General features: G+C 43.8%; 1 protein-coding gene across 1 annotated transcript in view; it reads left to right on the forward strand.

Moving 5' to 3' along the window:
* ppp1r13bb (protein phosphatase 1, regulatory subunit 13Bb) overlaps positions 1–18,886 on the forward strand; it is a 52,299-nt gene extending 33,413 nt beyond the window's left edge. The window contains 12 exon segments of the mRNA XM_046291789.1: positions 4,746–4,879; positions 5,145–5,288; positions 5,290–5,400; positions 5,402–5,591; positions 6,356–6,957; positions 6,959–7,123; positions 7,322–7,390; positions 7,392–7,460; positions 7,697–7,830; positions 9,358–9,524; positions 15,725–15,924; positions 16,121–18,886. Of these exon segments, the coding sequence (XP_046147745.1) occupies positions 4,746–4,879; positions 5,145–5,288; positions 5,290–5,400; positions 5,402–5,591; positions 6,356–6,957; positions 6,959–7,123; positions 7,322–7,390; positions 7,392–7,460; positions 7,697–7,830; positions 9,358–9,524; positions 15,725–15,924; positions 16,121–16,162 (2,027 nt within the window). The 3' untranslated portion in view covers positions 16,163–18,886.
* The last annotated feature ends 1,047 nt before the right edge of the window (positions 18,887–19,933 follow it).

Raw genomic sequence — 19,933 nt, forward strand, 5'->3', positions numbered from 1 at the left:
TATGTAAACTTCTGACTTCAACTGTAAAATAAACTAGTCAAAACTTAAATTGTGCAGCTCTCCATGGTGCTGGCTAGCAGGTGTATTTTATTTTTGATGAGGCGGCAAGTCTGATATATTGAGACAACTTATCTTCTACTAAACATAATACTGTTTTTTTATTTATTTGTTGTTAAGTGATCATATTACAGTCACAGCTCACAAACATCTAGAACCATTCCTATTACAGCAATCAATATTACCCTACAAGGGCTGTTGTCTGTGTAGGCTTTTATCCAACAGTAATACCTGACTCTACCTCGTGCTCCTATTAAGTTAACAACAGAAATAAGATAATGTTTAATTAAGCAATTATGGAATCACTATTAAAATAACTAAAAAGTCATCCTATCACATTAGACAGGGGTGTGTATTGTTCAAGAACACCACCATTTGGTGCTAATGCAAACAAAAAAAGAACCTTGAAAAAGGTTTGGTGTGAGTGCTTTCAAGGTGTTAGACAGCAAAGCACTGCTGATCCTGAGCGCGCGCGCGACTAGCTACTCTGAGGAAGTTCACTGCGCTCCTCCACTCTTGATACCTGGATCAATGGCGTCAAATTTACCTCTAAAGCCAGCTCAGTAAAGTTGAGCTCGGATCTTTGACCTTTCCATAACCCACCTAACCATTCCCCTCACGAGTAGCAGTGATAGAGCATTCAAATAGTTATCCAACGAATTAAGCTTTAATCTGTCAATTTTGCACTGCGATAGACTAGTGTCCTTTCCAGGGGGTGTACTTGTACATTAAGCCGCCTCACATTACAGAAACAGAAGATATGAGCCATTCTGCTTAAGGCTTGTGCAAGGCTACTTACTTTACTTACTATCTTTTTAGAGAAATGTTAAACCAGAATAACAAATTTGCCATTTTTATTTTTGACTTCATGAACTAGACTTACTGAGTCTGACTTTTAAGTCATGTATGTTTAAAATGGTCACATTTGGACTGGCCGATAAGGATGTGTATATTCAACTATCTTTAGCGCTTCCTAAAATTTATGGTTTAAGAATTTGGATAAATGAATACTGCTGTTCTCCAGCTTTTAGAATTACAAAATGTAATTTGATTACTTTTATAACAACAACAAAGTTTGTTGACTAAATTAGCATTTTCAGCTTCGAAGTTGAGCATATGAAGGACAAGTTCCTACTTAATTGAATAGCACCAGTTGTGTTGAAGGAGCCACATTTGAAAACTTGGTGGAAATTGGGGGATGACAGGAGAGACAAAACGGCTCAACTTCATGGTCATAATTATTAGTGCACACCAAAGCGAAATGTTTTGAGACGGAAAACCAAAACAGGCTTTTATTATTGGACAAATTTGAATACGACCCAGGGACCTGGTGGGGGGGGGCATTGAATCCCACTCTACAGGGGGATTTTCAAATCATGATACAGTGCATTCGGAAAGTATTCAGACCCCTTGACTTTTTCCACATTTTATGCTACAGCCTTATTCTAAAATGGATTTAAATTATTTTTTTTTCCCATAATGACAAACAAAAACAGGTTTTTAGATTTTTTTGCAGATGTATAAAAAATGTAAATAGGTTTTCAGACCATTGGCTATGAGACTTGAAATTGAGCTCAGGTGCATCCTGTTACCATTGATCACCCTTGATGTTTCTACAACTTGATTGGATTCCATCGTGGTAAATTCAGTTGATTGGACATGATTTGAAAAGGCATATACCTGTCTATATATGGTCCCAGAGTTTTTAGAGCAAAAACCAAGCCATGAGTGCGAAGGAATTGTCTGTAGAGCTCCGAGACAGGGTTGTGTCGAGGCACAGATCTGGGGAAGTGTACCACAAAAATTCTGCAGCATTGACGGTCACCAAGAATGCAGTGGCCTCCATTCTTAAATGAAAGGAGTTTGAAACCACCAAGACTCTTCCTAGAGCTGGCCACCCAGCTAAACTGAGCAATCGGACAGAGTTCCAGAGTTCCTCTGTGGAGATGGGAGAACCTTCCAGAAGTACAGCCATCTCTGCAGCTCTCCACCAATCAGGCCTTTACGGTAGAGTGGCCAGACGGAAGACACTCCTCAGCAAAAGGCACGACATCCCGCTTAGAGTTTTCTAAAAGGCACCTAAAAGACTCTGACCATGAGAAACAAGATTCTCTGGTCAGACGAAACCAAGATTGAACTCGTCCTGAATGCCAAGTGTCACGTCTGGAGGAAACCTGGCACCATCCCTACGGTGAAGCATGGTGGTGGCAGCATCATGCTGTGGGGATCCTTGATGAAAACCTTCTCAGGACTTCAGACTGGGGCAAAGGTTTACCTTTCAACTGGACAACGACCCTAAGCACGCAACCAAGACAACACAGTTGTGACTTCTGAACTGAATGTCTTTGAGTGGCCCAGTCAGAGCCCAGACTTGAATCCAATCAAACATATCTGTAGAGACCTGAAAATAGCCTTGCAGTGACTGCAGAGAAGAATGGGAGAAACTTTGCAGCTGTGCCAAGCTTGTAGCGTCATACCCAAGAAGACTCGAGGCAGTAATCACTGCCAATGGTGCTTCAACAAAGTACTGAGTAAAGGGTCTGAATACTAATGTAAATTGGATATCACTTTTTTCCCCCCTACAAACCTGTTTTTGCTTTGTCATGGAGTATTGTGTGTCAATTGAGGGAAACTATTTAATCCATTTTGGATTAAGGCTATAATAACAAAATGTGAAGAAATCCAGGTCTGAATACATTCTGAATGCACTGTATTTCAGAAATGATTAATGGTTCTATATTTTTTTACATTTATTTGTCTCTTTCCCCCTCTCCCTTTTCCCTTTCCTAATCTTTGCTGACCGAATGATAGAGCTACTATACTTGTGGCAAAATTTTCATAGTGCAAAAATTACTAAACGTCATAATCTGGCAGCATGATTTAATTTTAAACTTTTTCATTTAACAATGTATAGGGAGGCAATTATTTGAATAAACTGCATAATACATTAATAGTCACCTTTTTATAACATTGTTGAAGAAAATGTTCTAATTAAATTACGCTGCATCATAATGAGGTTTATGGTATGTTTTAAACTTTGCACAGTTATTTTGCACTATGAAATTGTCGCCATTAGTAAGTAAACTACATAACCAAAAGTATGTGGACACCTTCTCATCGAACTTCTCATTCCAAAATCATCGGCATTAATATGGAATTGGACCCCTTTGCTGTAATAACAGCCTCCACTCTTCTGGGAAGGCTTTCCACTAGATGCGGGGACTTGCTTCCATTCAGCCACCAGCATTAGTGAGGTTGGGTGCTGATGTTGGGTGATTAGATCTGGCTCGTAGTCGGTATTTCAATTCATCCCGAAGGTGTTCAATGGGGTTGAGGTCAGGGCTCTGTGCAGGCCAGTCAAGTTCTTCCAAACAGATCTCGACAAACCATTTCTGTATGGACCTCGCTTTGTGCACAGGGGCATTGTCATGTTGAAACAGGAAAGGGCCTGCCACAAACTGTTGCCACAAAGATGAAAGCACAGAATCGCCTATAATGTCATTGTATGCTGTAGCGCTAACATTTCGCTTCATTGGAACTAAGTGGCCTTGCCCGAAACATGTAAAATAGCCCCAGACCATTATTCCTCCTCCACCACACTGTACAGTTGGAACTATGCATTGGGGCAGGTACTGTTCTGCTGGAATTCGCCAAATCTAGATTTGTCCAAAAGTCTGCCAGATGGTGAAGCGTGTTGCCACTGCTCCAGACAGAGAGCTTTATACCACTCCAGCCAAAAAGTGGCATGGTGATCTTAGGCTTGTGTGCGGCTGTTCGGTCATGGAAACCCATTTCATGACGCTCCCGAGGAGCACTTATTGTTGCTTCCAGAGGCAGTTTGGAAATCGGTAGTGAGTGTTGCAACTGCGCTTCAGCACACTGCAGTGCTGTTCTGTGAGCTTGTGTGGCCTACCACTTCGCGGCTGAGCCATTGTTGCTCCTAGACGTTTCCACTTCACAATAACAGCACTTACTGTTGATCGGGGCAGCTTTAGCAGAACAGAAATTTGACGAACTGACTTGTTGGAAAGGTGGCATCCTATGGCTGTGCCACATTGAAAGTCACTGAGCTCTTCAGTAAGGCCATTCTACTGCCAATGTTTGTGTATGGGGATTGTATGGCTGTGTGCTTGATTTGATACGGATGTGGCTGAAATGCACAAATCCACTCATTTGAAAGGGTGTCCACATACTTTTGTGTGTGTGTATATAGTGTATGTGCATTTGAATCCATGTCAGCAATGTCAAACCATGCTTACTGTGTGAAACGACAAGAAGTATTTTGTTCCTTGCCCCACCAACTAGTAACTGGTTTCCATTGAACAGGACCCTAAGTACGTCTCCTTTCACCCAGCAACAGTGTCTGTACTCTGTAGCATACCAGCTAGCTCTTTTGTTAAACGAACACTCTCCACACTACTGCATTTGCCTGCCCAGTGTAGCAGTATCATCTTTTACACTCACCCCACCATGGCAAACATTCATACCAGTATACTCCTTCCCAATCCTGGTCCGTGCAAAGTGTGCATTTGGCTTCTCGGGACCAGGATTGGGAAACACTGGTCTATACAGATGCGCTGTATCCCTATCTAGAGAGTTCTAAAGCAGGCTCTGCTTTAACAACATTCTCACAGGTAACTCTCTTAGACCACACTCAGCGTGCCCCATTCTCCCCTCTCCACCCTTAGCTAATGATGCTGGCTGGCCCACCCTTGGCAAGGGCAATGCCTCTCTCAAGCCCCCCGACTGGCCAGAGTCTGGGCCAGACACACAGGGAAAGATTCCCCCTCCGGGCTCCCCTGCTGCTACCACAGCAGACAAGGTCAGTCATTACTTTGACATTGTTTGTTGTTCGTAAAGCTTTAATAAAAATCATGATTTGACGCACACCCAAAAATATTGGAGGGGTGCTGACTAACAGAATAGTAAGTATCTTAACTAAAAAAGTTTTCTCCTCAAAACAATGCCTCGCAGCATGCAACATTTCCCCAAATAACTAACAGTTCAAATAGTTGGGACAGCGCTTCATCCAAAATTAGTTTGGAGATGTATTTGATGATATTGAATAATTGTTTGCCTCGACCAAGGTGCTGGACTCCAACAAGATGACTATCTCCTCCCCGGTGGCCCCTTCCAAGCCCCAGCCCCCCTCCCTACGGCTCCCATCTAACTTCTGCCGGCTCCACCAGTTCTCTGGACCGCCGGCCAGGCCAGCTCCCCAACCCCCCCGGCCCTGTCTGGCCCCGTGTTCCCCCCTCCACCGGCTCCTCCTCCCAGCAGATCCAGCAGCGCATATCGGTGCCCCCCAGCCCAACCTTCCAGCCCAACTCACCTCTCTTCCCACCGGGTCTTCCCGGGGGATCGGCCTGACCCTGTCCTGGCCATTGCGGTGCGCCCCTTCGTCCCAGACAGAGGCTCCCGGCCCCAGTCGCCACGCAAGGGCCCGGCCACCATGAACTCCAGCTCCATCTACCACATGTACCTCCAGCAGGCGGCGCCCAAGAGCTACCCTCTCAAGCCTGCGCTCAAAGCAGGTACGAGCAGGGGCCATGTGGGAGTGAATGAGTGTTCCAAATCCAATTATCTTTCGTTAGACCAGTGTGCACTTATTCACTTCCTTTCACTGATTTGGTATACAAATGATGGCGGAAACTCACTAGCCTATGCCTCCACCAATCCAATGCTATTAGATTTGTGGGAAATAGGGAACGAGTGCACACTTCAGGAGAAACAAGGTATTATTGGGACGCACCCTTTGATGTTTTACCTGTACTATGCATCTTTTCTTCCTAGAGGAACTGATTTGTCAAGGTTGGTTAAGTGAAAGCAATATGAGGAACACCATCCTTTAACTTACATAATCACTTACAGATCATTGACAGGAAAGAAAGGTGTGTTTTGGAATTATTGGATCAGGTTGGTGTCTGGGTAAAATGAAGGAAGGACAGGGAATGGGTGCAGGAGCTTAACTCAAAATCAAAGGAGACTAAAGTCTGTTTAAATATTTTGCTATTGTCTGAGACTTGCATGAGAAAGTGCTGTGAATATTCTTGCTTTTGATTATTAATGCATTTACTGTTGAGGTTTGAGTATCCAGTAATTCCTTATCGTTAATTTATGAAAGAGAGTCGGCGAGCAAGTACGTTATTTGTATTTTCCAGGGAAGTACATCATTGTTTGTTTTTCCCTCGTGTGTGTGTGTGTGTGTGTGTGTGTGTGTGTGTGTGTGTGTGTGTGTGTGTGTGTGTGTGTGTGTGTGTGTGTGTGTGTGTGTGTGTGTGTGTGTGTGTGTGTCCAGTGTACGGGAAGCCCGTTCTCCCCTCCGGCTCCACGCCGCCCTCCCCCCTGCCCTTTATGCTGACAGGGGGGCCCTTCCCCGGGCTCCAGGGGCCGGCCGGTGAGGACACTGGGGACAGAGAGGGCCCTGACATAGACGGGGCCCCGGATACCCCCCCGCCCAATGTGGAGAATATCCCGCGACCCCTCAGCCCCACCAAGCTCACCCCCATGGCCCACTCACCCCTTCGCTACCAAAGCGACGCCGACCTGGAAATACTTCGCAAGAAGCTGGCGAACGCCCCGCGGCCCCTCAAGAAGCGAAGCTCCATCACTGAGCCAGAGGGCCCAGCCGGGCCCAACATCCAGAAGCTGCTCTACCAGCGCTTCAATACCCTGGCTGGCGGCATGGAGGGTGGTGGCGCTGGAGCAGGGGGAGTCAGGGCGGGCGGCACGCCATTTTACCAGCCCGCCAACCCACCCGACTACCCCGGTGACTCGTTGGCAGATGCTGACAACGGGAACCCGCCATGTGAGGACTCACTCCCTCCCCCACCACCAGCCGTGGCAGAGGGGTCGTCCTCAGAGCCCCTGACGCCGCCTGACGCCAATGACAACAAGCTGCTGCCCCCACCACCGGCCCCCGAGGTGATTAGCCCCCCCTGCCCCGGAGGCCTCGGAGGATACCAACAACAATATCCTAGGGGGAGTCTCGGTGGCCACCCTGCCTAGCCCTGTGCCTGAGGTCAGCTCTCCAGAGGAGGTTGCCACCACCCCCTCACAGCAAGTGGTGAGGCTTTCACAAAACACACACACAGCGACAGTATGCATGTTCATGTAGCAGCGGTGAGTTGGACTCTTGGTTTATTGGTTAAGATGTTGGTTTCCGGAGCATGGGGTTCAGACCCACCTGTGACATACATACGCATGTCTGTCTGTGTTTGCACATACTCTTTCCTAATGGTCTCTTCCCATCCTTCCCCTACAGGAGAAGCGAACTAACCTGAAGAAGCCCAACTCGGAGCGGACGGGTCACGGCCTGAGGGTGAAGTTCAACCCCCCTGGCGCTGCTGCTGGATGCCTCACTGGAGGGCGAGTTTGACCTGGTGCAGAGGATTATCTACGAGGTCTGACTCTGTCGCTCGCATACACCATTTGTTTATTTGAGTAATTTAGCAGACGCTCTTATCCAGAGCAACTTACAGTAGTGAGTGTATACATTTTCATACTGGTCCCCCGTGGGGTCTTGGCGTGTCACTCGACTTCTGAACTCTTAGAAATGCTCTTAGAAAATAAATGGAACTCAGTCCACTTCTGTGTAGGGATCAAATTGGGACCAGCTGACCCCTGTGTTCTTCCCCAGGTGAAGAACCCCAGCACGGCCAACGACGAGGGCATAACCCCACTACACAACGCAGTGTGCGCCGGACACCACCACATTGTCAAGTTCCTGCTCGACTTCGGAGTAAACGTCAACGCTGCCGACAGCGACGGCTGGTGAGCAGCCACACACCACCTACACACAAGGGACCTTAAAGAGGTCGCTCATGCGTCACCGTTTTTCTTCTATACTGAAAGTGCAGTACTTGAAAACTTGACTGCTGACATGGACACTTTTTGAGGATTGTATTAACACAGTGAACAAATGTACATAATACTACAATAGAGTTTGAGTGAACTATCCCTTTAACTTCTCTAGGTTAGGGGACAGCATTTGGAATTTTGGATGAGAAGCATGCCCAAATTAAACTGCCTTCTACTCAGGCCCAGAAGATAGGATTTGGATAAAATAAAGTTTCCAAAACTGTTAAAATGTCTGTGAGTATAACAGAACTTATTTTGCAGGTGAAAACCAGAGAAAAATCCATTCAGGAAGTAGGATATATATATTTTTTCTTTCTATTCAATGCCATTACAGTATCCATCGACTTTGGACTCAAATTGCAGTTCCTATGCCTTCCACTAGATGTCAACAGTCTTTAGAAATTGTTTCAGGTTTGTATTCTGAAAAATGAGGGAGTAAGAGCAGCCTGACTGAGTGGACACTACTGTGTCACAGAGCTTTTTCATGCGCGCGACTGAGTGCCTTTCTTGTTTACCTTTTATATTGATGACGTTATTGTCCGGTTGAAATATTATCAATTATTTTGGCTAATAACAAACTGAGGATTGACGGATACAATTTGGATTTTCTGTCTGCCTGTTGTGACTGCGTTTGAGCCTGTGAATTATGGAAGAAAACGCGCAAACAAAACGGAGGTTTTCGGATATAAAGAGAGACTATTGAACAAAGGAACATTTATTGAATAAATGTATGTTTTCTGTGTGTAAACATATGAAGATCATCAAAGGTAAGGGGTTAATTTTCTCTATTTCTGACCTGTGTAACTCTTCTACTTGGCTGGTTACTGTTTGTAATGATTTGTCAGCTGGGCTATGTTCTCAAATAATTGTACGGTATGCTTTCGCCGTAAAGCATTTTTTAAATCTGACACCGTGCTTGGATTCAAAAGAAGTTCATCTTTAAACCTATGTAAAATAGTTGTATCTTTTCTGAATTTTTATAGAGTTTCTGTGTTTGAATTTGGCGCTCTGCAATTTCAGGTTAAGACAGAATTCCCTTATTTGCGTCTGTTTAGCTTCAGTCGCGCCACTTTATTCATGACTCCAAAAACAAGGCTTCAGTTATGTTGAGATTTTGCTTTTTGTGACATACTTGCTTTCATAGTGTTGTATTTACATAAACAATTCATCCACTCGCCTGCACTAAGGAACCCCCTATTTATTACCAGAGCACAGCTCTTTTCATACATTGTCACTGCAGAATAGATAATGTCCTCAATGAGACAGCATACAATGTCCTTCATTTTGTAGCATACACAATATACATACAGACAAAAGCTCCAATTCTGAAGAAGCCTCAGTCACGGTTGTGGTTTTTATTGCCTATGATTAACTTCCCTAGAGGTGATTGGTCTCCATGGAACTATTGTAACCCCTCCATTTTTGTGTGTCTCTCTACAGGACACCCCTGCACTGTGCAGCCTCCTGTAACAGCGTTCACCTGTGCAAGTTGCTGGTGGAGTCAGGGGCGGCTATCTTCGCCAGCACCATCAGTGACGTGGAGACGGCGGCAGACAAGTGTGAAGAGATGGAGGAGGGCTACATCCAGTGCTCTCAGTTTCTGTATGGTGAGAATACTGGAGGTTCATTGTTGCAGGGAATTACATTGACCGGGTCTCCCACTGCATCCAAAATGGTACCCTATTCCCTATCTAGTGCACTACTTTTGAGCAGGGCCCATAGGGTGACTAGACAACTAGAATATATTTGTGTATATATATTCTTAAAGGTAGACTCAGCAATAGGATGTAGATGCAGAAAGGAAACAGAATAGTGGGGCAATTTCCACAACTAAGAGTGTTGAAGAGGAGGTTCAACTTCTTCTGTTTTGGTGCCCTGGCTACCATGCTCTCCAACAGCGTGAAACAAATTAGAATGTCGCTGGATTGGATAGCTTCCTGACCAATTCTGCTATTTTGGGGTTTTTCGCGCTGATCGTAACTTTTTTTTGGAGCTGTTTCTTCCCTTGTTTCCTAAGACCGAAAATAGCATTTAAACATCAGAATAGCCATCACTAACCTCGATTTGGATGAAGAGTTCTACTTCAATGAGTCGGTGGCGCAGGACATAATGCTTACCCCAAACCAGGCTCTAATTACCGAGACTCTGAGAAGAAAGAGACAGCGTAAGTGAGGCGGAAATGCGGGCACCCTGATAAAACTACACTGAACAAAAATATAAACACAGTATGTAAAGTGTTGGTCCCATGTTTCTTGAGCTGAAATAAAAGATCCCAGAAATGTTCCATACACACAAAGCGCATTTCTCTCAAATTTTGGGCGCAAATTTGTTTACATCTCTATTAGTGAGCTTTTCTCCTTTGCAAAGATAATCCATGGCATATAAAGAAGCTGATTAAAGAGCATGATCATTACACAGGTGCATCTTGTGCTGGGGACAATAAAAGGCCACTCTGAAATGTGCAATTTTGTTACACAACACAATGCCACAGATGTCTCAAGTTGAGGGAGCGTGCAATTGTCATGCTGACTGCAGGAATGTCCACCAGAACTGTTGCCAGAGAATTGAATGTTAATTTCTCTACCATAAGCCACCACATACATGTATGGTGTCTTGTGGGCTAGTAGATTGCAGATGTCAGTGTTGTGAACCGAGTGACCCGTGGTGGCAGTGGGGCTATGGTATGGGCAGGCATAAGTTACGGACAATGAACAAAATTGCATTTTATCGATGGCAATTTGAATGCACAGAGATGTCATGGCGAGATCCTTAGGCCCATTTTCGTGGCATTCATCTGCCGCCATCACCTCATGTTTCACCATAATATTGCACTGCCCTGTACTGGATCTGTACACATTTCCTGGAAGCTGAAGATGTCCCAGTTCTTGCATATTCACCAGAGATGTCACGCATTGAGCATGTTTGGGATGCTCTCGTTCGACATGTACGACATCGTGTTCCAGTTCCCGACAATATCCAGCAACTTCGCACAGTCATAGAAAAGGTGTGGGACAACATTCCACAGGCCACAATCAACAGCCTGATCACCTCTATGCTGTAGAATCCCCTCCCTTTTTTTTTAAATACGGGGGGGGAGAGAACTTGCACAATTTTTAAGCAGGAGAACTTGCACAATTGCTGGCTGACTAAATACTTTTTTGCCCCACTGTATATATATTTTTTAATCTGTGACCAACAGATGCGTATCTGTATTCCCAGTAATGCGAAATCAATACATTAGAGCCTAATGCATTTATTTCAATTGACTGATTTCCTTTTATGAACTTTAACTCAGTCAAAATTTGAAATGGTTGCATATTGTTTTTTTGTTCAGTATACGTCGGCGAGTGAATAAACCACCTCTACCCTCCATTCTATTGGCGAATGTATAATCTCAAGAACAAAGTGGACAAGATCCTTTCGAGACTATCCAATCAATAGGACCTGAAGAGCTGTAATATCCTACGTTTCTTGGAGTTGTGGCTGAACAAGGACACGTCCCCAGGTGGTGAAGGTAGGAAACATCTCAACTTTGTTTGACCCACTACACTGGGACCCCACAAGGATGCGTGCTCAGCCTCCTCCTGTACTCCATGTTCACCCACGACTGCGTGACCATGCACGCTTCCAACTCAATCATCAAGTTTGCAGACGACACAACAGTAGTGGGCTTGATTACCAACAATGATGAGACAGCCTACAGGAAGGAGGTGAGGACACTTGAGTGTGGTGTCAGGAAAACAACTGCTCACTCAACATCAGCAAAACAAAGGAGATGATCATGGACTTCAAGATACAGCAGAGGGAGCACCCCTACACATCGAAGGGACAGCAGTGGAGAACGTACACATCGCAGACAAACTGAAATGGTCCACCCACACAGACAGTGTGGTGAAGAAGGCACAACAGCGCCTCTTCAACCTCAGGAGGCTGAAGAAATTTGGCTTGTCACCCAAAACCCTGACAAATCTTTTTAGATGTACAATCGAGAGCATCCTGTTGGGCTGTATGACAGCCTGGTACGGCAACTGCACCGTCCTCAACCGCAAGGCTCTCCAGAGGGTGGTGCGGTCTGCACAACGCATCACCAGGGGCAAACTACCTGCCCTCCATGGCACCTATAGCACCCAATGTCACAGGAAGGCCAAAAAGATCATTAAGGACATCAACCACCCGAGCCCCTGCCTGTTCACAACGCAACCATCCAGAAGGCAAAGTCAGTACAGGTGCATTAAAGCTGGGACCGAGAGACTGAAAAACAGCTTCTATATCAAGGCCATCAGACTGCTAAAGAGCAATCACCAACTCAGAGAGGCTGCTGCCTAAATTGAGACCAAATCACTGGCCACTTAAATGGATCACTAGTCACTTTATACAATTCCACTCTAATAATGTTTACATATCTTACGTTACTCATATCACGTGTATATTCTGTATTTTATACCATCCTATTGCACCTTGCCTATGCTGCTTGGCCATTGCTCATCCATATACTTATATGTACATATTCTCATTCACCCCTTTAGATTTGTGTGTATTAGGTAGTTGGGGAATTGTTAGATTACTTGTTAGATATTACTGCGATGTCAGAACTAGAAGCACAAGCATTTCTCTACACTCGCATTAACATCTGCTAACCCTGTGTATGTGACAAATAAAATTTGATTTGATAATATACATTTAGCTGTTTTTTCTATGTATCGACAGAACAGCAGCTTCGTGTAAACTCGAGGGGGGGAGGTGTGTGTCTTTGTTAACAGTTTGTGCGTGATCTCTAATATAATGAAAGTCTCAAGGTTCTGCTCGCCTGAGTTAGAATACTTCATCATAAACTATAGACGGTACTGTTTACCAAGAGTTTTAATCTACTTTTTCCATAGCGGTCTATTTACCACCACAAATCAATGCTGACATGAAAATGACACTCAGCGAGCTGTATAGGGCCATAAGCAAACAAGAAAATGCTTATTCAGAGGCGCTGCTCCTAATGGCCGGTGATTTTAACTGAAATTCATCTCACCTAATTTCTACCAGCATGTCACCTGTGCAACTAGAGACTAAAACACTCTTGATCGCCTTTACTCCACACACAGAAACGCATACAAAGCTCTCTCGCCCACCATTTGGCAAATCTGACTATAACGCTATTCTCTTGATTTCCTGCTTACAAGCAAAGACCAGGGAGGTTTTCCAATGCCTCGCAAAGAATGGCACCTGTTGGTAGATGTGTGATTTTTCTTTTTAAAGCAGACATTGAATATCCCTTTGAGCATGGTGAAGTTATTAATGGCACTTTGGAAGTCACTGGCTGGTTATAATAAACCATGTTTCTGGTTTATTCATCAAACTAGCTTACAGAGCAGTTATAGCTAAGTATCCAGCTAACTTTGTAGCCATGGATTGTTCAACTTCTGTTGTTTAGCTAAGTAGCTAGCTGGTTGATGTTTTCTTTTTGTAACCAGAGCAGATGAAAGCAACATTCACAACCATACTGAATGAAACAGTTAAGGGCAGCCTTAACTTTTTCACTTAATTTAACAGGGAAATTCACCTTAAGAAGTTTTGCGCAACTTACTTAAAGTTAAAGAAACTATAGGGCAAAATATAAGAGAAAAAATAAGGTTTTTTATGCAACCGGGCCCAGGACCCTGAACAGCTTCAACCCCCAAGCTATAAGACTGCTAAATAGTTAGTCCGGCAGCTATATGGTTAACTATTTAACGACCTGCGGGATCGTCTGAGGGGGGCTGCTGAGGAGTATTTCTGGCTGTAATAAAGCCCCTTTATGTGGAAAAACTCATTCTGATTGGCTGGGCCTGGATCCCCAGTAGGAGGGCCTGGCTCCCAAGTGGGTGGGCCTCAGTGGCGATCAGTGCCGTCTCAGAGCATTTTGAGCATGGCCTTATGTCTATTACATCATATTGGATGACTGTCATTCATATTCCATTCACCCAGTTAAATGTAACAACGATAGGTTTAGGCTACTACATGATACTCCACTTTTTTCCAAACCCATCATGAGGTTGCTACAACCTAGCCTATGAATGAAAGTTTACAACGTAGTTGCAGAGGTCGAGAGACAAATTTGATGTGACAGAGTGTGCCACATGGAGAGACAGTGACATTCAATACGATCTTGCATACACTTGCCTACATCTAGCTGATATTGGGTGTAATCATTAGTCTAACATTTGCAAACGAGAGTTTCTATTAGACAAATTCAGGTATGTTTATCCCCGTTTCTCCGTTTGCTTCTGTATCAGAAACGTTTTAATAGAATAGCCAGAATGAATACACCCCTGATCACGCATAAACACAGTTCAGTTTCATAGCAGCCACATTGTATTCCTTCTCGCATCTACGTTATGCGCTCTCCTCCTTTCACCTCTTCCCTTCACTAGTAGATTTCAAAGCACAAAACGTCAGCTGTATGTGGGGGAAAAAACCTTTCCAAGCCAAACCGCTATACACAGCCTACATCGTTGTCACCATATTGGCTAAAATAACGTCAGTCAGCATAGCTAATAAAACCAATGCCTTAGGAAACCCGCTAAGTTATGCAGTAACGTTAGTATACAGTCAGTAAGCAGTTACAACGGCGGGCAACATGGCAATAAATTAGTAAAACCAAAAGCTTACCTTAACTTGGAAGAGTTCCAGTGTTGGATAGTCATAGCCAGCTAGCTAACATTGCTCAAACAGATGCTGTGTGTTTCAGTAGGCTAAACTAGCAGGCTGTATTTGCTAGCTAACTTAAAGTGAGAAAATATCATCTCTTTCTCTCTTGCTTCTCCTTTTACGAAGAAATGAAATTGTTCAAAACTGTTCAACTATTGTCTTTCTCTGAGTAAACTACTCACCACATTTTATGCACTACAGTGCTAGCAAGCGGTAGCTTATGCTTTCAGTACTAGATTAATTTTCTGATCCTTTGATTGGGTGGACTACATGTCAGTTCATGCTGCAAGAGCTCTGATAGGTTGGAGGATGTCCTCTGCAAGTTGTCATAATTGCTGGGTAAGACTATGGAAGTGGGTGAGAACAATGAGCCTCTTACGTTTTGTATTGAAGTCAATGTACTCTGAGGAGGATAGAATGTAGCTGTCCTCCAGAGAGCTGTTAAGGCTACCGTGGACCTTTTGCAAAATAGTGTGTTATAACGAATTATTTGGTGATGTGATTATATTTTGTATAGTTTTATCTAAACATTTTTTTTATGAAATTCACTGAAGATGGTCCTCCCCTATGCTAAAATGAAGGCAGCTATTTACACACGTGTCACGTTTATTGTCTTAGTATGCCTCCATTTTTTTGTTTCCTTAACAGAAAAATGTATCTCGACTGCATTTTCAACAGTTCTTACTATTGCCACTAGAGGGTGGCAGATGTGTTTGCCACTTACTAACCGTTCTCAGCTGTTAGCCACCAATGCATCTATTAAAAAATGTAAATAAAAGTTTCCTTGACAGACAATTTTTTTTCTCCTCTTTGACTGTTAATTTTTGGCAGATTTGTTGGTGTCTTCTCCCAAAGCTAATAGCTGAGGTCTAGCAGTTTCTTTCTGCCAGTAAAAACAGATTGCAATTTTTTCAAGTCATTACGGAATTATTTAATGTAACAAATCAAACATTAAACCTTGTAAACAATTCAGGGTAATTCATGGTAACCTCGTGAACAATTAATTTAGATCTGCTGTTTATTTGAAGCAGTTAATTAGATGACCGTTGCCTGGTTATTAAGAGACAGGCAGTGTTTAACTGAAGTTTTACGGTAAGGATAACTATAGTACCTGTGTGTGTTCTACCAGGTGTCCAGGAAAAGCTGGGCGTGATGAACAAGGGGGCGGTGTATGCACTGTGGGAGTACGAGGCCCAGAGCCCAGATGAGCTTTCTTTCGGCGAGGGCGACGCCATTACCATCCTGCGGCGGCAAGACGACAGTGAGACCGAGTGGTGGTGGGGCCGCCTGGACCACAGGGAGGGTTATGTACCCCGCAACCTGCTGGGGGTGAGGCCTGTCAAACGCACACATTCTCACACACACCTGTTGGGATGATGCCTGCTCACTGCTTACCCCTGGGCCCATGCGTTGTTCCCAGTTTTCAACTTCATTGTGACTGAGTTTGGCAGTACTGGCCCTCTCTGATGTATAACCAATCTATGTCTCTCTACCGCTCTCTCTCTACCTTTTCTCTTACTTGCAGCTTTACCCCAGGATAAAACCTCGTCAGCGCTCCCTGGCTTAGCCCCTCTGCCTCTTCCTTGGGTGAAAAACTGGACTACAGGCAGGTGTGGCCGAAGACTGGCGGAGTGGGGAGGCCTGGTGCTCCCCTACTGCCACAGTTTCCCCCTCCTCCCTGTAACCCTGGCTATGGGACACCGGACAGTGTTCAACACTGACACACACACACACACACACACACACACACACACACACACACACACACACACACACACACACACACACACACACACACACACACACACACACACACACAGACCCCAGAAAAGACAGGATCCCTCTGCTACCCCTTTTCGGTCGACCAAACCCCACTCTGCTCTCTCACTATCTCCTTTCAGCTTTATTTAAATCTGTGTGTGTGTGTGTGAGAGAGAAAAGCTGGCGCACAAGGCTCAGTGGAGATGCAAGCACTAACCAGTAGTGTTTTTTTTTGGACACCGCTCAGTTATACAGCGGACAGGACATTCACCCCTAGTGCTTACCTCTGACGGTTGATGATGTGTGTGTGTTTGGAGAGGGTAATGTGTGCGTGTTTTGTGGTTTCTGTGTGTGTGTGAATAGTTTAGAGGGCCTTGCGTGTATGGAAAGTGTGTGGGTTTAAGGACTAGAGAGAGGGTGCTTGTATGTGTACAATAGGTGTGTGTGACATGTGGATGGTATATGTGTACCAGTGTTAATTTAGTCAATAACTATGACAAAATAATAATCAAGCTATTTTTCCTGACGAAAACTAATGATGATAGCGAGATGCCATGAAAAAAAACAATAACTAACAATTTAGTTTTCTTTTTAGTTGACGAAAATGTGACTAATGAACGTGTGACTAATGAACATTCAATTTGACATGAAGCTCCCTTTAGTCTGTTTTGTCCAATCATAAGCATGCATGCCTTTGCAGAATATTGAATGCAATCCTCTCATTGGCTAAATTAACGTCTTTCAGTTGCAGGGTTTGATTGAGCTGATCTGCCCGGCTCTCCCTCACAGCTCCCGGCGGTCAATTAAGTCACTTGTGTATCTTTTGAACTGATGGTCAGGACACTTCAATTGTAACTAACCTAAACTAGAAACAATGTAGGCTATTTTTGCTTTGATCAGAAACGATTTTCCCATGTGTGCTACTATTCATCTGTGTTGCTGCTCTCGCGGCCCACTAATACGAGTGCAGTTTTTTAAATTGAGAATATGAATGCCATTTGTTTAATATTAGGAGTACAGTAATATTTCTGGCATTGTTGAACATCTCAGATTCTCCCCCTTCAAGGGAGTCAATGTTATTTATCCCCATCCCAAGTTTATGATGGGAGAAAGAGCTGAATACCTAAATTGTTTCATCTGTAGCCAAGGCTTTATAGCCTGTATGGTAAATCATGGCTGGATTTGGTTACAATCTGCCAGCTATATGAGGTGATAACCTTGTCCAACTAGGCCTACTATCTGAATGTGCACATGATGACTGAAAGGTTATGTATGATGAGGAGTTTAACAGGTCAAGAATTTGTGTTTGCTGTGAAGAGGGGTGACAGTTTGAGGTCTGTACAATGGTGTGCCAGATATTCTGAATGTTATGTACAATCATAACAGGGATTTTGAATTTCCCTCTATCGATATGAACAAATAGTACCTATATCAATTCTGTAGGTCGCTTGCTAAGTAGCTTCCAAATAAGCTGGAATTTTAACTGTCCTAACTTACTTTTCCATCATAGCTTCTTTCCCTTCTCAAATGATAGGGATTATTTAGGGATTTGACACTGCCCTTCCGCATGACAAAACAAAAAGGCCTTATTTTTTTTAATTTATGGAAAATAACCTATTTCTCAACATATATTCCTGGATTTTAGTCCCAGGTAAAGCACTCTTCGTTAGTGAAGTGTATTGGATTATTGAAATTTCCCAAACAAGATCAAACTTTTTTTAATCTTCTCACGGAATGAAGCACTCATCCCCTAATTTTCTTGCGCCGTCAGGGCCATGCTATCATAACATACCCTTTTTAACTATTTACAATTTGTCACATTAAGTGCCCTGCTTTAGTCATAGAAGTTATCAGCAAAAACACACTTTATTTTACAAAAAAGCTTCACTCAACTTGTCAGCTCCTCCAAAGAGATGTGTCCAACCGTTGCCAATATAGATTGAGATTTGAGATAGAAAGTGGCGTATGTGATGAACAGGGATGCAGTGTCCTATGCGTTTGCTTTCGTGCAGTGAAGGAACTCTCCTTCAGGCAAGTGTGTGTGTGTGTGTGTGTGTGTGTGTGTGTGTGTGTGTGTGGTGTGTGTGTGTGTGTGTGTGAGAGAGATACATCAGGCCTCACTCACCATAGAGCCATGATCAGGGGGGTCCTCACCACTTCACTTCAGGCGCGTGTGAAAGTGTTATAATTGAGCACTTGATCAAACCCACGCTCTTACAAATCCGATGGGTGTGGCCATTCAAACAGAATGACATTTACATAACACTAAGGTATTCTTTTGTTGTATTACCCCTACTTTCCCTGCCTGACCTTGTTTCCAGTTCTGTGAGATGAGATTTGTACCTTGCCCGGCAAGGCCGGAAAAGAGCTTTACCCTAATAATCTCTGTAAATACTGAGATGAGTATGTTTGACTGTCTGCTGTATGAAGACTCATTGACTCGTGGGGGTTCTGTAAGCGTTAAGGATGCAGTACTTACACATCCTGTTCTGTAAATGTGCACAATAAAAACAATTCCCCGCATGACAAATGGTGTAGTCAGTTTCCTTTTTTTGTCATCCCATGGTTTGCTTGCAAATAGCACTTTTGCAAGGGCTGAACTCAATCCACTGCATCCGCCTATGTCGCTCTTCCCATCTGCGGTGGAAAGTGGCAGAGTTACAGCTTTCCAGAAAATATAAAAACATAATGTAAAGTATTAGTCCCATGTGCTGAAATAAAATATCCCATACATTTTCCATATACACAAAAAGCTTATTTCCCTCAAATTGTGCAGATATTTGTTTACATCCCTGTTGAACATTTCTCCTTCGCCAAGATAATCCATCCACCTAACAGGTGTGGCATATCAAGAATCTGATTAAACAGCACGATCATTACACAGGTGCACCTTGTGCTGGGGACAATAAAAGGTCACTCTATAATGTGAAGTTGTCACACAACAAAATATCAGATGTCTCAAGTTGAGGGAGCGTGCAATTGACATGCTGAATGCAGGAATGTCCACCAGAGCTATTACCAGAGAATTTAATGATAATTTCTCCACCATAAGCTGCCTCCTATGTCATTTTAGAGAATTTGACAATCCGTCCGAAAGGCCTCACAACCGCAGACCACGTGCATGGCTTTGTGTGGGTTAGCGATTTGCTTATGTCAACATTGTGAACAGAGTGCCCCGTGGTGGTGGTAGGGTTATGGTATGGGCAGGTATACAGTACGGACAACGAACACAATAGCATTGCACTGCCCCCATGTTGCAAGGATCTGTACACAATTCCTGGGAGCTAAAGATGTCAGTTCTTCCATGGCTGGCATAGTCACTAGACATGTCACCCATTGAGCACGGCCGGAGAGATTCACAAAAAACAAGTTTAATGAAAACTCTGACAAGGGCATTCCCTTTCAGTCCTTATATACTGCTACACAAACAAGTCATAAAAGCATAATTTACATTATTTGTTATTAATGTTGGTTCATGCATGTGACTGAATTGATACCTTACGAGGTTTCTTCTCTCAAAGCTGGGACCTTGAAACTGAGATACTCCTTTTGGTTCACAGAGCAATGTTCTGGGCAT

The sequence above is a fragment of the Oncorhynchus gorbuscha genome, linkage group LG12 (assembly GCF_021184085.1).
Source record: "Oncorhynchus gorbuscha isolate QuinsamMale2020 ecotype Even-year linkage group LG12, OgorEven_v1.0, whole genome shotgun sequence".
Lineage (NCBI taxonomy): Eukaryota > Metazoa > Chordata > Actinopteri > Salmoniformes > Salmonidae > Oncorhynchus > Oncorhynchus gorbuscha.